Source organism: Dermacentor albipictus, chromosome 5 (genome assembly GCF_038994185.2).
Source record: "Dermacentor albipictus isolate Rhodes 1998 colony chromosome 5, USDA_Dalb.pri_finalv2, whole genome shotgun sequence".
NCBI lineage: Eukaryota > Metazoa > Arthropoda > Arachnida > Ixodida > Ixodidae > Dermacentor > Dermacentor albipictus.
The window spans coordinates 160,930,694-160,947,163 of NC_091825.1; the positions used below are offsets into that span (position 1 = coordinate 160,930,694).

At 48.1% G+C, this 16,470-nt stretch overlaps 1 protein-coding gene across 2 annotated transcripts in view; it reads left to right on the plus strand.

The window, feature by feature from the left end:
- ScsbetaG (Succinyl-coenzyme A synthetase beta subunit, GDP-forming) overlaps positions 1-16,470 on the plus strand; it is a 45,543-nt gene that overhangs the window by 14,827 nt on the left and 14,246 nt on the right. For both annotated transcript variants that reach the window (XM_065449717.1, XM_065449718.2), the window contains exons 7-10: positions 1,727-1,823; positions 2,542-2,703; positions 4,820-4,962; positions 9,496-9,616. In XM_065449717.1, the coding sequence (XP_065305789.1) occupies positions 1,727-1,823; positions 2,542-2,703; positions 4,820-4,962; positions 9,496-9,616 (523 nt within the window). The remainder of the gene's footprint in view (positions 1-1,726; positions 1,824-2,541; positions 2,704-4,819; positions 4,963-9,495; positions 9,617-16,470) is intronic.

Below are 16,470 nucleotides of genomic sequence, written 5' to 3' on the forward strand. Positions count from 1 at the left end.
AGAGAGAGAGGGTCCGGGCAGCCTCGGTGGCCCCAACGCCGCTTTCAGTGGCCGGCGCCTCCGGGCACCGCGCTGCGCCGTCAGGCTAATCTGGCGGTCGGTCGGTATGGGGCGCCGGGCAAGTTCAGTGGCCCGGCATACGACAAAGGGAACGAACGATCTGCAAGGCAAGGTGTCGAAACATAGTCCTTGGGTGGTCGGTAAAAGGGTTGCCCCTTGGCGCCGCCGCACGAAGGAAGGGGTGGGGTGCATTGCTGTCCGCACGAGGAGGGGCCGAATAGCAGTCGGTAAGCCGACGGCCGCTTCCGTCGTTGACGCCGTGCAGCTGCGAGGACACCCACGCCGTGGGGACACCCACCATGGGGGGATTAACGCCGCCTCCACGGTCGACACACCACAGCACTGGCCTCCCGTCAGGCAAATCCTAAGGCACAAACATAACAATTGCCACTCCAGAACCTGAAGTGAAAATCACATTTGAGAAAGTGGCAGTAGCCTTGAAAGACAATGCCACACTCTTAGGCGACACAAGACAGCTTATCTACGAACAGGCTCTTAGCGGCCGTCTCTCAAAACTGGAGACTGTGGTCAATGGACTAGGCTCCCAAGCTCGGACCCTGATCACCACTTAGTTCATGATCTGGCAGAGACAACAGAACGGGAGCCAAGCGGACTGCTGGTTCAGCAAAGAGACAACAAGAAAGTGCCATGGCTACCTGATCACCTTAGACATCTGGCACTGAGGACTGCACATGACCACCCCACTGCAGGCCATGATGAATTTTTCCAAACCGTGAGATGTGTCTCAGCACGGTGCGTCTGGCTGGGCATGCAGGCTGACATATCAAACTATGTGCAGTGCTGTGCTGTCTGTTGGCGCACGAAAGCTCAATGCCAGAAGCCTGAAGGCCTCATGAACAGTCAGTGGACCAAAGCTCTCACCATGGAAGAGCCTGGCGTCATTCGTAACAATGTTTTTTCTATCCTGTGCACAATGTTTCGTGAAATAATGTAGATCAGTTATCTCACACACACCTGCACTTATCTGGAGTGAATTATTTCTCACGAATACACCTTTCCAATAAAAGCTCTTGAGGCACCGCCATAATTAGCACTGCACTCTTGTGAGTGCTTGTTTGAAAAGAAGTGCAATAGCTGAGTGGCATACTTTCTGCACGTGAAAGTCAGTGGGCCAAAGCTCCCACCATGGAAGAGTGTGTCATCATTTGTAACAATGCTTTTTCTATCCTGTGCACAATGCTTTGTGAAATGATGTAAATCAGTTATCTCACACATACCTGTACTTATCTAGAGTGAATGGCATGCTTTCCACACATGCTTGCAACTGTCAAATAAGCATGTGTCTTGTGCACTGTAGACACTGGAAAGGCATTGATTGTTTAGGGTCCATGGCTGCCAGTGCTCTTAATTTCCTTTACCTAGAATGTGGTCCCTTTATTCATTACTATGAGTGACCAAGCACTGCTATGTGGAGGAGTATTTGTTGCCAGTAATCAGTAAACATTTGTTTAGCATAATTGTGCAGAGTTCATGACATGTGGCTGATGCGAATTAGCGAGAGCACTAAGATGAGCTGGTTGGTCTTATGCCTTCTCCTATAGCATTAAATTTTCAAAACTTTTTGCACGTAGGAGCAGTGAGCAAAACAAAAAATTTTGCAGGAGAGTTATTGTACTGCTTTTTTCTTTGATCTATTTACTGGCAGGCAGCTGAACAGATAGAGAGGTTGTACAGCTTATTTCTCAAAGTTGATGCCACTCAGGTTGAAGTGAACCCATTTGGAGAAACGCCAGATGGAAGAGGTCAGTGCCTCTTGAATATTTCGTAGACAGCACTGTTATTGCAACACCTGTGCCATAGGCTCACATAAAGACCTATTTTATTTGCAATGTTTTGCGTAGTTCTTCAAGTGAATTGGTGTTATAAACATAAAAGTTGCCTTATGAGCAGCTCAGAACACTATTCAGGTGCTACAATAACCAGGTAACCTATGAAACCAAAACGTAGAGAATAACCAACTTAAAGCCAAGGATGGTGTATTGATGAAACACATAATAATAGGTGTAGCCTTAAAAAATAAGTAGATGGCAACAAGGATGAAAAAGAAATTGCAGATATTTCAGTTGAGATTAATAGGAACTAGTGGCCTTATTGGGTGCGTCATGTAATGTGTAGAAGAGATAACTGGTGGTATAAATTTAATAGAGTGGGCACTAAGGGAAGGGAAATGCATTCAAGGGCAGCAGAGAATATAAATTTGCAAGCACAGGCCAATGTTCAATGCAGCACAGGAGTAGCTGGAGATCACTGGGAGATGCCTTTGTCCTATAGTGGTAGAATAAAATGTATCATCAAATAAGATGTGAATACTTACATACTTCTTTAGTTGCATTGTTATATGCTAGGAGGTTATGTAATGTGAGCAGTTCACTCAGAGCATATGCCTTGCAAGAGCTCCTGCATATGTGTTGCTTCCTCAAGCCAGCTTTCAATCTATTTTTTACTTTGCACGGGCACCAGTGGTATGCTTTGATGCCAAGATCAACTTTGACGACAATGCGGCCTTCAGACAGCAGGACATTTTTGCTCAAGAAGACACATCTGAAAGCGATCCCAGAGAAGTGCTTGCATCGAAGCACAACCTCAACTACATTGGCATGGATGGAAACATTGCCTGCTTAGGTAGGTGTGCACTGGCTTTATCTGTGCAAGTTATGGGGTGCTTAAAATGGCAGTGCACATTTTGAAGAGCACTAGCTGTAGAAAACATGTGAAAGGTCTTTGAAAAGACTGACAGCTGTATAAGCCTGCCATTCCTTTGCTACACACTTGATTTGTGGCAGCCCAAGGAGGGCACCACTATGTGGTTATCACCACAGTGCAATGTTATACTCCAGCATTCATAGCGTAGTAAGTGATGGAGAGTGGCATATTTCAGTTGCTGGTGACATTCTCCTATCATGAAACATTGCAATGTCATGCACGAGCACCTTATTGTCAAAGCAGGCCATCTGGACAGAAAGAACTAGCGTGTCATTGGCCTTATAAAGTGTGGAGGCACTGTTGACAATTGTTAGTTACGAGTTTCTCTGCATCTAACCTTACTGATGACAGGGCAACATGCTCATTTGCAGCTTTGAAAGGCGCTCTGAACCACTTTTTTATTGAAGTCGAGAAATGCATTTGAAGTTAATTTAGACTGTTTCAGAAATACTTTGCCACAAGAATACTTTGCAGCAGAAATACAGTTATTGGCAGTCACACAACCCCGTCGTGGTACTTCCGCTCCTTCTTCTATGACCTGCACTGCAAAGAGTATGGTGAAGCGGTGTGTGCCCATAACGCTCCGCTTCCTGAACGTCGCCGTGGTGCACAGTTCAAATTTGATTTCGGATGTTCACATAGGTGCCACTGTTTCCAATTTTGGCACCTACGGCGTGCCAAATGCAGTTGTCCTCTGCAAACTGCAGTGCGCTCAGTGAGTGGACTTGTCACGGCACCCCATTGTGACCGCGGTACCCACGCTATCTAGCAGAGCGCAGCATTTTCTTTGTGCATGGCAGGGCTTGAGTGTGCGCTCGCGCTCGTATGCTCCTGTCTGGCTGTGCTATTTGGTGCAGACTGGCTTTTCCTCCTGCCCCAGCTTGACTGACGGACAGTAGCCTCACCCAGCTTGCACATTTTGAAGCGCTATGAATAGTAAATGCGAGGCATGGTCTGCCAAGGCATCTAACCAGGAGCGGCCAGGAGTGAGCGCGTGCTGGCAAGCGTGCATGTGGTCTGACCTGAAGTATCGAGTGGTTCTAGTTGAGCTGAGTGTTCAAAACTAGTCGAAATTGGCGAGACCCGACATCTACTGCAGCAATAAGCAGGGTGGCCAAAGTTTAATTCCCATGCGTGTGCTGCGGCTGAGCATGAGCATACAATAGTCAGCTTCTTTGAGAAGTACATAATTGTCAAAATTTGAAAGCAGATGTTCGCTTACATCAGCCTGTTTGTTAAACTGTGTCAATAAATATACACAGTAACGGTCGGAAGAAGTGCATTGATCCAAACACCTGATTGATGTCGCCTGTTGGCCACTAAACTGCAGCCACTCATGGTAATCTGCTATATCGTGAAATAAAGTGTCCAGAAGAGTGAGGAGCAGGCTTCTGTTAAAAAGAAAGCATTCGAGAGAAAGGTGACTTCATGTTCTGTTTGCGAGCTCCATGTGCCACACAAGACCCCAAAATTTGCCTGAAATCTTCACAGCAGCGTATGCTATCAGCACACTGTTTTTTCACCAAGCCCGAAGGGTGGCTCAAGACCTCTTTAATAATTTGCTGTTGATAATGGCAGTTTGGTCACCACAAAATATTTTTCACGAAGTTAGCGTAGGTTTGGTGACTTTTTCTCATAAATGACTCATTTAATGTGACTGGATAAGTCCCTGTGTGACATGCCCTTGTACTGTGTAACCAGCTTCCATGCCTAGCAATGCTCATGCTTGCAAGAACCCAATGGAACCTCCTACTGAATCCTTCCTGAGGTGTTGGGGCATTATGGAAATGAAGACCCTTCAGTGAAGGCCGCCACAGTGATTGCTAATGCCGTAAGCAGCTTTGATCCACAGCCTGAAAATTCCCTTGTAGTTTTAGCAGTGGCTGTGGACATCGTTCTAGAAGCCCATGCCCGAATTGTATGGCCTCAGCATTGTGGAAATCATTTGTCTGCATTGTGCTCAGATGGCTGGCTTGAACCTAGGATAGCAACGTAAATGAGCAATGCATTCATTGCCTACAAACCTTTGTGGCAGTGAATGGAGCAGGCCTGGCCATGGCCACCATGGACATTATCCAGCTGCACGGAGGTGCACCAGCTAACTTCTTGGATGTTGGCGGCTCAGTCAAGGAAGACCAAGTCACACAAGCCTTCAAGATCATCACAGATGACCCCAAGGTAGGCCAACTATGCAAGGCTCTAGCACAGATTGTCTGCTTGCTTCATAATATATGGGCTAGAAAATAAAGCTGGTGCCTTGCTGTAAGCAAAATGAGCTTACAACCCCTTGCATGACTGTCCGAATGAAATTTTCATGTTTTCATGTTGCATCATGAAATTTGTTATGTTGCCAATGTAGCCATTCAGGTTAACTGTGGGTAGGAACAAGGAAGTCCATAAAGAAGGACTGGATAGAACTTTAAATTTGTGGCATATTGCATTGTTAAAAAGTGTGAGAGAGAAGTATGGATTGGGCGTTGAGCTTTCTGCACTGCAGAAGCTAAGTAATATTTACCCCAAGTTCAGAAACGATAGATGCCGCAGGTACTTGCGTGGAAAATAAATGCTGACTGGCACCATCTGAAACATTCATTGAGGTTTATATAGTATGTGTGAGAATGTTTGCTAAGCCAAACAGGTTGATGTTGTGGGGTCTCTCCTCCCGTACTCTTGGGACAAAGGAACGACAACACAGTAGTGCAAACAATCACAAGGGCATTTATTGCACCTTTCATAGATCAATGCCAGCTAGCCGAGTTGCTATCCGCAAAACATGCCGATGGGTGTGCGACAAATCTAGAAGTCCAACTCACCGCGACCGGATAGCGAGCGAATATGTTCGCCCCGTGCAGGATCCCAACGCCTGGTCGTTCGCGTGTACGGTCACACGAACGGTGGTGCGTTCCAAGGCGGCCACGCAAGACGGTCTCGCAGAAGCATGGATCGGCGCACGTGCTGCACGGCACGTCCGCACTGCGTGCTGTCCCGAATCAAAGATGGGAAGCGCCTTGTCTTTCAGCGCCTAAGTAACCCCGCCTGTCGGCGGCGTTAGCAGCGCAACACTCGCGCCCTCTCTCGTACTGCGCCTCAACCACTCCGACCGCCGCGGGTGCCAGGCCACGCGGCGAGGCCGGATTGCAGGAGCTATGCGGGCAAACAAGATATCATGGGACGCGTGAGAGTCGCGCATCCCCACATCTCCCCAACCTTAAATCACTTCTTATTTCTGCGAAACATGCGACACGGTCTAACATTAACCCGTGCTTTGCGAACAAGATAGTACATGCAACAGTGGCCACGCTGAGGAAATGTCCACATGCTATCCATAGCATGCGAGCCGACATTGTCCTTGGGTACACCGCTGGCGTCCGCTGGTCACAGCAGCAGCTTTGCAGACTCGACGGCACGATTCCAGGCCAGGACTCTGGAAATGGCAATGCAGTAGTCGGAACGAGCAAGCGTCGCTCGCACCGACGCGCCCTGCTGGCGAAAGCCGCAGTAGCTGTTCGTGACCACTGGCTCTTTTCTCCGCCGCCGAGGGTTGCGAGCTGGATAGAGGCGGCCGCCGAAGCCGCTGCACCGAACTTGCCACAGCATCACCATTGCCCGGTGGCTCGATCGTAGTCCGGGGCAGCGGCGCAGACAATGTGCAGGTGAAGGCAAACCAGGGGGGACTCCAATCACGCTGCATACACTCAACACACTCGGCAAACATTAGCAAGGGAGAGGAATTCTGCATGTGCATCGCCCACGTGGTATGATGTTCGACTCGGCTAGCAAAAGATCGTACAAGATGCTAAGTTCACGTGAACAAAGCTCGCTTCCTTGAGTCGAACGAGTAATTTCAATTCGTGCGAGGCTAAATGGAATGAGGGAAGCAACTTGCAACACCTCAACGCCACGGTCCACCATGTTGTGTGCCTCCACGTGCGACAGGCAACTTCGTAAAGCCTTAGGCCTAAAGCGTCGCTACCCTGACCACAACCGGCATCCAAAAACAACACCCAAAATGGGCGCAAAACAGGCAGCCGCGAGGAGACGTCAGCTCTGTGAGGTGGTCCTACTCCGCTCGGTGCACACAGCATCCGAGTTGACGGCGCCCACCGTCCCAGACGGTGTCGGAGCGCCCGGCGCCAGGCCGCAATACCAGTCAGCCCGTAGTGGCACCCGTGGCCCGCAGCCAACCGGCTCCCAGAGCCGCGACTTCATCAGAGTCAAAGAGATAGAAGAAGCTATTTACATAAGAAATTCGGACCACCCGCGAGGCTTCCGTACTCACTCGCTTCAGGCTTGCCAATATGCTCCGCAGGCGCTATGCCTCGCTCTCCCAGTATGCAGACCACGTGGCTCTCGTCCCGACGAATGTCATTAAAAAAACACTTGCGAAAAGGCTTAGCATGTTGACATGTTCAAACACACTACAGCCACCGTCACCTCGCTCAAGAAAGCATGCCGCCGACGCTAGCGATCAAAATTCACGCTAGGCCTACGCTTCGGTTCAAACAAAGGTCTCGAACGAAGCAAAACTTAAAATTATCGTCCGATGCCCCAAGAGTCCCACGTTGGGCAGCCAGATGTGGGGTCTGATATGTGGGACTCTCTCACCGTACTCTTGGGACAAAGGAACGACAACACAGTAGTGCAAACAATCACAAGGGCATTTATTGCACCTTTCATAGATCAATGCCTGCTAGCGGAGTTGCTATCCACAAAACATGCCGATGGGCTCGCGACAAGTCTAGAAGTCCGACTTACCGCGACCGGAAGCGAGCGAATATGTTCGCCCCATGCTGGATCCCAACGCCTGGTCGTTCGCGTGTATAGTCACGCGAATCGTGGCGCGTTCGAAGGCGGCCACGCGAGACGGTCTCGCCGAAGCATCGGCCAGCGCGCGGCACGGCACATCCGTCCCGCTTGCTTCACGAACCCCCAAGAGAGCAAGCCAGCAAGCGCCTTCCTTTCGGCGCCCAGGTAACCTCGCCTGTCGGTGGCGTTAGCAGCGCAACACTCGCGCCATCTCTCGCACTGCGCTTCAACCACATAGACCACGCGGGCGTCACGCAGACCACGCGGCGAAGCGGGATTACAGGAGACATGCTATGCGGGAAAAACATCAGGAGACGCGCGAGAGTCGCGCATCCCCACAAGATGTACATCGGTGTCTTGTTATAGCTTCAAGCAACTCGTCACAAGACTATGCACTGTGTGCTCGAAAGTGTCACGACGTGGTTGCATGCATTTACGTAGGCAATTAATTTAGTGTTCCCTTTAGTAAGAGTAAACTGTACTTCATTTATATGTACGTACATTACTGATAGCTTGCTACATTCTTGTTCTGCAATGTCAGGAGACTCGTGAGCATGAGCAGCACCGTGTTTCATTGCCCGAAATTTGTAAGCATTAAATTTTGTAAAAGGTTTTCTAGCATTCAATATTAAATTTGATATGTCGCTTTTCTTTCTTGACTCAATTCAATATTCTATTTGAACTCTACTATTCGGTATTCGCACACCCCTAGTTTTATGTGTACAATAGTGATGTTTTGAGGTAACTCATAATCTTTGGTTCCATTTTGTAAGGTTTAAAATTTCTGCAAATACCTTTGTTTTCTTTATTTAACAGTTTCAATATGGCCACAATGGGTACAGTCGATGTGATTCTTGCATGTGCCATTGGCATCTCTGCTCCAGATTAAGCTGCATATTGTGGTCTACTCGTTATGCTCATGGCACGCACGCCACACGACCACCGCGGGTACAAGCACTCTTAGCTGCCGTGCACATAGGGCGCCACTGCGCGTGCATGTGCTCCGCCGGCCCCACCAAGGAAAGGTGAAACCGCACACGCAGCAAGAGAGACCCTTAGGCGAAGCACTTGGAAAAAGAAGAAATAACATTTATTAGGCTGGTGTTCGACACAAATGTAAGTTTAAACAAGATGTCTGAATCTAAATCTAATTGTGAGACAACACATGGCCAAATGGTCCCTGGTGGCAGCTAACAGCGCACCGCGACAGAGACAGCAAAGAACCCAGCAGAAAGAGGCTGACCATCCTTCAGCCAGCGCCTGCCATCGTGCACCCCCACAGCATCGGAAATGGAAACGAAAAGAAACAGAAGAACAGACGAGGGCACGATTGGAAAATGCTGCCTCAGGACATCGAGACGACGGAAAAGCACGCGCCGAGACCCAGACCCTGTCGAGCCGAGGTAACCATCGGCGGGCAAAGGGGGCCGCCGAACACATACACGCCTTCCGATGACTCGATATGGTCTCTCCTGGCCCCATCTCGCGTGCGTGCCCAGAATGCACGCAAGCACGGCCCGAATCTCGCCACGATGTCGGCCACTGAGGGAAGTCCATTGAGCTTCCCGTGGGCGGGATGACAGCTGAGTGACAGTGTTTTACGAGTTGCTGCCACCTTGTCCAGGCAGGGAGCAAAGGGGCATGGAGCCCCCGGAAACACAACGCAACAGCTCCACACAACCACCGCGAGAGCCCGAAACCCCACAATGTTTATGCAAGTTTGTTGGTGCTCCAATCAGCATCTTTACCATATGGTTATTTCCATCAGTGTTGTTTAGTGGTAGTGCAGTTATCCAGATAAGTTCCAAAGGAAAGTCTTTGCTGCACAGGACATCGGTCTGTAAACTTTAAAATTACTGTTTCAGTTGCACTACCATATTGTTCTGTATGTGTGCTCCATTGCAGGTCAAAGCTGTCCTTGTGAACATCTTCGGAGGCATTGTCAACTGTGCGACCATTGCTAATGGAATCACGAGTGCATGCCGCTCAATCAACCTCAGTGTGCCTCTGGTGGTGAGGCTGGAAGGTGAGGGAGCATTTCTGGCTCATGACAAGCCTCTTGCAGGCCACTAAGCAATCGTCGTCCACAACATCTTGTTGTCAATGGACCTCTTCAATTTTCCACTTCTGGCTACCTGCAGGCTGCCAGAGCCAGCCAGAGCACCTTCGTTTTTCTCGAGTTGCTCTGCCCACTGCACCACACACTACAGCTGGGCGTTTGTTTTACTCGAGCTGGACGGTTCTGGCTACCCATGGGCTGCCAGAACCAGTCAGGACAATTTTGGTCTGGCTGCTCTCTGGAAGTTCTCTGGTTAGCAGATTGAAAGAGGCGTTGAGCGCTCGCCGCCATCTTTGTGGGGACTCGACAGACTGCAATGCGGGCGCTTGAGAACTTTACTCCGCTCAGCCAACTGGCGACAGTCATTTTCAGATTTCCTTACTTTTAGAGTTATCTTCTTAAGTGCTAATGCACCGTTCTGCATTGCAAAGCAGTATGCCAGGAGAGGTGGTGAACTATTTGAAGCTTTTGTGTGTATGTGTGTTTGTGTGTGTGCGCGTCCCGTGAAGACTTCTTCCCGGCCGTGAATGGCCCACTACGCTCTCATGTGTGCATGTTATCTGCATTCCGTTCCATACAAATTGTAGACGCTCATTCACACACATTGTGATGCATTTTCGGTTCATCTTTCTCTGGTGGTGTTCTTTTTCACATACAGTGTCTCGCATATATATATATATATATATATATATATATATATATATATATATATATATATATATATATATATATATATATATATATATATATGTGGTAGTATCTCCTTTTTCTGCAATTAGTGAAGGCGTGGCAGTTAGCCAGTGTTCGCTACCTTTCTTCATCGTATGTTTGGTTGGCAGTTCGAAACCAATGTTTTCTAACTAGGCTGTTGATGTTAAGAATGCACTGGTTGAGTAATAGGCACACGTACATTAGCATATTGCTTTCATGATCGCGGCCAATATTGTTTTTGGTGCGAAACTTTTCGCTGGTCACAGGCGGGGTGCGTTTTCCTGCGCCATCCACACCCCTGGCTCCTTAGGGTCAGAAGAGAAGCACAGTCAGCTGAAACAAACTTTCTGAAATCGAAGCCCAAGCAGGTTGGCACGAAATTTTATGCGTATAAGACGCACCCGATATCCTGCTTTTTCATGTCTTGTCAAGTGATGACACAGTGCCAACTCATCAATGTCACGTGGTAGGAGACACGATCGCTGCATGCAGGCTTCCTCGTGCAATCGCTTTCGGGGATACATTCACTTACGTGTGATTTTGCATCTTGGCATAGGATGCATCAGAGGCCGTCTGTTGCGCTCCGCGAAGTTAGGCTGGCTCAATGCACGTCCTGTGCCAATTCATGCAAAACCTCGCGAAAGTGATTGCATCCCTGAATGCAACCATATATTTTCGAGTTGGCAATGCATAAATGGGCTGACTACGCTGGGCGCTGCCATGCTGGTATCATGTTTACATTCATCCCGTGGCCAGCTGCTCTGGCGTTTGATTTTGCAAACTTCGGGCATCTTTGATTTGTTTTGGGATCCCAGCCCACATGACTTTCAGCCCACATGACCAAACTTTGATTATATCGATCCTGAAATTAACCTTTGCCGGATAATTTGAACTTGGCTTCTCATCATGTACGCATCCAACTCCTAATGGTGACCACAGTGGTGACTGCAATAGTAGTAGCGTCCATCTTGGTGGTGCTTAGGGTAAAGTGAATGCAATGAACACACGTCATCTTCTGTCGAAAATGGTTACTTTCAGTCTGCCCTTGGAAGAATTAAGCAATAATGGTAGCTCACAATCAATTCTTAATTTATTACTGTATTTACCCGATTATAACACAGGCATTTTTGTACAAGAAAATACGTCAAGAAACTGCTTGGGTGGTGCAATGCGATATGAAACCAAAACCTAAATCGCATTCGTGGAATTCGCAACAGCCTGCCGTCATAGCCAGCCTAACCAGCATCATTGCTATCGCAAGATGGCTGCTATGGATGATGACACGAGTTCTCGTATAGCATGACGTCACATCGCTTCCTGTCTGATTACGAAAGTACATTCAAATGATAAGTTAATTTACATGTTAAGTGTTCTTGGCGTTCCAGAGAACTATACATGCTTCGCAGGACAAACTCGCAATTTGGTTAGTCTAGTCATGGCCACCATCCCATTTGTGATCGTTGTAGAGTGCTTTGATAAGTGTGAAATATCAAATGTGCTATGGGATCGTACGGAGGACAAAATGTTGTGGCTCTTCATAGACAGCAGTAAAGTGCTGTCTGAGAGCGATGACAATGGACATTAAGTTAATAAATTTTAATTCTGTGAAGGTAAAGTTAGCTGGTTTTGCCTTTTTATCATTGCCACAACCAGAGGCATGCTAAGTTGTTATTGCTCAAATGATCGAGGGCCTGTTTAGTTTCTACTTTGGCTGGGGGCTCTATTGTCATTTTTACATTAGTTTTCTACTTTGAAACCATAAAAATCAAGGCGTGTTCAATTCGTGGACGTATCAAAAACAGGGCGAATACTGTCAAATGAATCAGTGGTGTGTTTTGTATTTTTCTGCGTCTTGTTTAATTCAACCGGTCAGATAATTCGACAAAGTTCATCGGACCCATCAGGGTCGAATTAATGGAAGTAAACTGTACAGGCGTTCGCCTCTCACTGGATATAGCATGAAGATATATGCAACGCATCGAACCTCAACGAAACGCAAGCATAGTTTTGCGAAGGCATTAATATGATTGTGCATTATCCTACATGAATTTACCAGAACGCAGGCTAACGAGGCAAGACCAGAATAATGTGGCAGTTCCGATACGGTGAGGATGAAGTTAACAAAACCCAGGCTATTCAACCAGCTTCCACTTTTCTCTAAAGCTAGCCTGCACATGAACCCTTGACGGTCGTGCACAGTGTTTTGGAGAACATGGGGCACAATTCAAGGCATTTTTGTGGTTTTGGTGCAGCTCGGCTACAGTTGAACTAGAACATACGGGCAGTGCACTCTGCATCTTATCACACGTGTCGCACAAAGTGCTGCTCGTAGCAGGCGGCGTTGTTGCTAACTATTGAATGCATCTAGCAACTGTAGCTCTACATACGGCCTGTCTGCTGCGCATGTCCGGTCAGATGCCAGATGCGTGTTTCACACTGTCCGTGCTTGAACGTGCAATGCACTTCACTGCGATGCACCTTCAGTAGTGATATACTACAGTGCTGCCACGACTGGGCACACAAAATGCGTCAGGTGGAGAGCCACGGCCACACCTCTGAAATAAGGTTCTAGTACACTCTAGCTCAGTGATTCAAGTTCCAAACGCGGCGGTATAACTGCCGCACTGACTTGCACCGAGAGTGGTCGTTTTCGTCATGCTGCTCCAAAATGGCATTTTAGTGGAAAATTACGCCAAGCTTGCGCCAAATAAGCATAAGAGCTATCTCGCTAGTAATGTTGGAACTGAAACCTAAAAGGCACTATCATCGTCCTCATAACAAAATGAACCGAGCAGTGATAGCCACGAATAGAGCCGATGCTATTGCTCCCCAACGTTGAAGTAGGACTACAACAGGAGGGAGCATCACGTGACGATCTTGAAGCCTAGTCATAAAAATGAAAGAAGTAGGCCCTAGTCATATGCTAGACAAGCAGTACATTGTAGTCGGCTTGCTTTGGTTGCATCTGCTGCAGAGGTTTCGGAATAGGCAACCATGGTAGGCATGACAAACGCGCATGCCCAAGATAGTACACGGGCCGATACCACGCAGTATGGGCCTATGTAGTGAGGAAGGAGCTCTTCAGAAAAGCCCACATGTTAGGAGGGGGTCCAAAGTAGCACGAGAGCACCCGGAGGAAAACGTTTGTCGCTATGTTGCTTGTCGTAAAAGCGCTTCTGATTGCCTTGGAAAGCGGCAAGTCTACTATGCGCTATCTGCCATGCGTAATCAACTCGGGCAATGGCGTTGCGTGCATATTGACTAGCTGAAGTTGCAGAGGAAGGGAGAAATGTGCACCGGTAAAGTTGGCTCACGTCTGAAGAAAAGGTAAAAGGGAGAGTATCCAGCAATGTCGTGGTGGGAGGAATTATATGCGAACGTCAAGTATGGCAATGCAAGGTACCAATCATTGTGGTCAGCCGACACGTACATGAAAAGCATACCTGTTAAGGTCCGATTCATGCGCTTGGTGAGACCATTCGCCTGTGGATGGTACGACGTGATCTTGTTCTGCACGGAGCAGCAGCGTAGGATATCGTTGATGACTTTCAACAGGAAGATATGGCCTTGGTCAGTCAGCAATGGATGTGGGGCACCATGTAAATTATGTCATGGAGGAGAAAGTCTGTCATGTCTGCAGCACAGCTGGTCGCTAGCACTCGTATCATTGCGTAGCACGTCACGTAATCAGTAGCAACGGCAACTCATTTGTTTCCTGAAGATGATGTAGGAAAGGGTCTGGGAGGGTCCAAACTGACACGGAAGAAGGGCTTGGGTGGGACGTTGACGGGCTGAAGATACACAACAGGAAGTGTAGATGGTTTCTTTCGCCATTGACATAGCCCGCATGCACTGACATAACGCTACACTGAGCGAGCTAGGCCAGGCCAATAGAAGCGACGGTGCATGCGGCCATGTGTGTGAGTAACACCAAGGTGGCCGGTGGTTGGGGTGTCATGAAACTCACAAAGAACTGCGGAGTGCAGGTGTGGTGGTATAACTAGAAGATCAGGACAGTCAGAATACATGTTACACCAATATAAGGTGCCATACTTCAGGGGGAACATGCGCACAGAGGTGTCGCTAAGAGAGGATTCCAGGCACTCGATTATTTCTCTTAAGTAGGCATCCTGATGCTGTTCATTGGCGATGTTAAGCATCTAGCTCACGGAAAAGACGAAATCGAGGAATTCAGTGCGCGAAGAGTTATCGTCGGCCAGAGGGTAGCGGTACAAACAAGCTGCATCTTTGTGCAGGCTGCCTGTCTTGTCTACCACCGTGTAGGTGTACTCTTGCAGGCACAGTGCCCATAGAGCAATTCTGCCTGTAGTATCTTTCAAAGAGGCTAGTCAGCACAGGGCATGGTGGTCGGAAACTACTGTGAACGGTCCGCTGCAACTACTGTGAATGGTTGCAACTGTCCAAGCAAGAGCAAGGCACTCACATTCTATAACTTAGTAATTTCACTTCGATATGAACAGCAGCTTGCTGGTATAAGTGATAATGCAGTTCGCTCCACATTGCCATTGGGCCAACCGTAATCCCTCATGTCAGTGGGCACTTCGGTTTCAGCTGATAGGTCGAATTGAGCCAAAATGGGAGGCGTTGTGAGGAGTGTGGTTAACTCGGAGAAAGCCGGGGCTCATGCAGGACCACAGGTAAAAGGGGCGTCTTGTTTCAGAAGATCTGTGAGCGGTTTCGCAATCACTGTAAAATTTTTCACGAACCGGCGAAAATAAAAGCAGAGCCCCACTAAGCTGCGAATATCTTTGGCAGACTTAGGCACAAGGAGGTCTTTCACGGCTCGAATTTTTTCTGGGTCAGGTTGTACGCCCACAGCGTCCACAATATGGCCAAGGATCGTAACTCGGTGATGGCCGAAACGGCACTTTGATGAATTCAGGTGAAGTCCAGCATGGCGGAACACATCAAGAATTTCCGAGAGTCATTCGAGGTGCATATCAAACATAGGTGAAAACACAATTACTTCATCTAAATAACACAAGTACATATGCCACTTGAACTCGTGAAGCAGAGTCCATCATTTGCTCGAATGTGGTTGGGGCATTACATAGACCAAAAGGCATGACCTTGAACTGGTAAACAAAGCCCATCACGAGCTACAAAAGCCGTTTTCTCTTGATCCATTAGGTCCACAGCAATCTGCCAAGATCCAGATCGAAGGTTGATAGAAGACAAGTAAGCGGCACCATACAGATCAAGGGCATCATCAATTTGTGGCAATGGTTAAGTGTTTTTCTTTGCAATGTTGTTGAGGTGGCGATGGCCCACACAAGAGTGCCACGATCCATCCTTCTTTTTAGCTAAAACAACAGGGGCCGCCTAGTTACTGGAGCATGACTCGATGATGTCCTTCGCAAGCTTCTTGTTGCCTTCCTGCTGGATGGCGCTTCGCTCTGACATAGATATTCGATAGGGCTGTTGGTGAACAGGGCTGGCATTGCCCATATGTATGCAATGGGCGACTATGGAGGTCTGGCCCAGAGGCCGATCACCGAAGCCAAAAATGTCTTGGTACGACTCGAGAATGTGTCTTTAAGGGCTTCAATGTGCTCAGGCAGAAGGTCAGTGGCAATCATGCTGCAAATTTTGCAGCTGCCACAAGTTGTCGGCGTATGAGTGACCTTCGGAAGACATGTAGCATCCCCTGCAAAAGGTTCTACCTGAAAGTCCTGCAGGACGCAAAGGTGGGCTACAAAAGGCCACTGTGGAAGTACTTGCTTGATGAAGTCAAAATTCACAAATGGAAGGCAGTTTCTGTTAGCCGTAATGCTCAGCACCATGTAGTGTGCAGCGATACCATGCAAGAGTGGGACCTCAGTAAGAGGTGTCACATAATAGTCACCATCTGGAACTAAGTATGGACAGCTGGGCTAGTTGGTTATGATTAGCATTGTGAAACATAGTTCCAGCGCACAATTGAACAAGGACGAGAAGAGTCCATTCCGGCGTGGACTGACCATTCCGGCGTTCGTGTTGTCTTTCTCTCCTCGTCCTTGTTAATTGTGCGCTGGAACTATGTTTCACAATGCTAACCATCTGGAACAGCCTGCGAACATGACATTTCAACATATGTCACGATTTTAGAT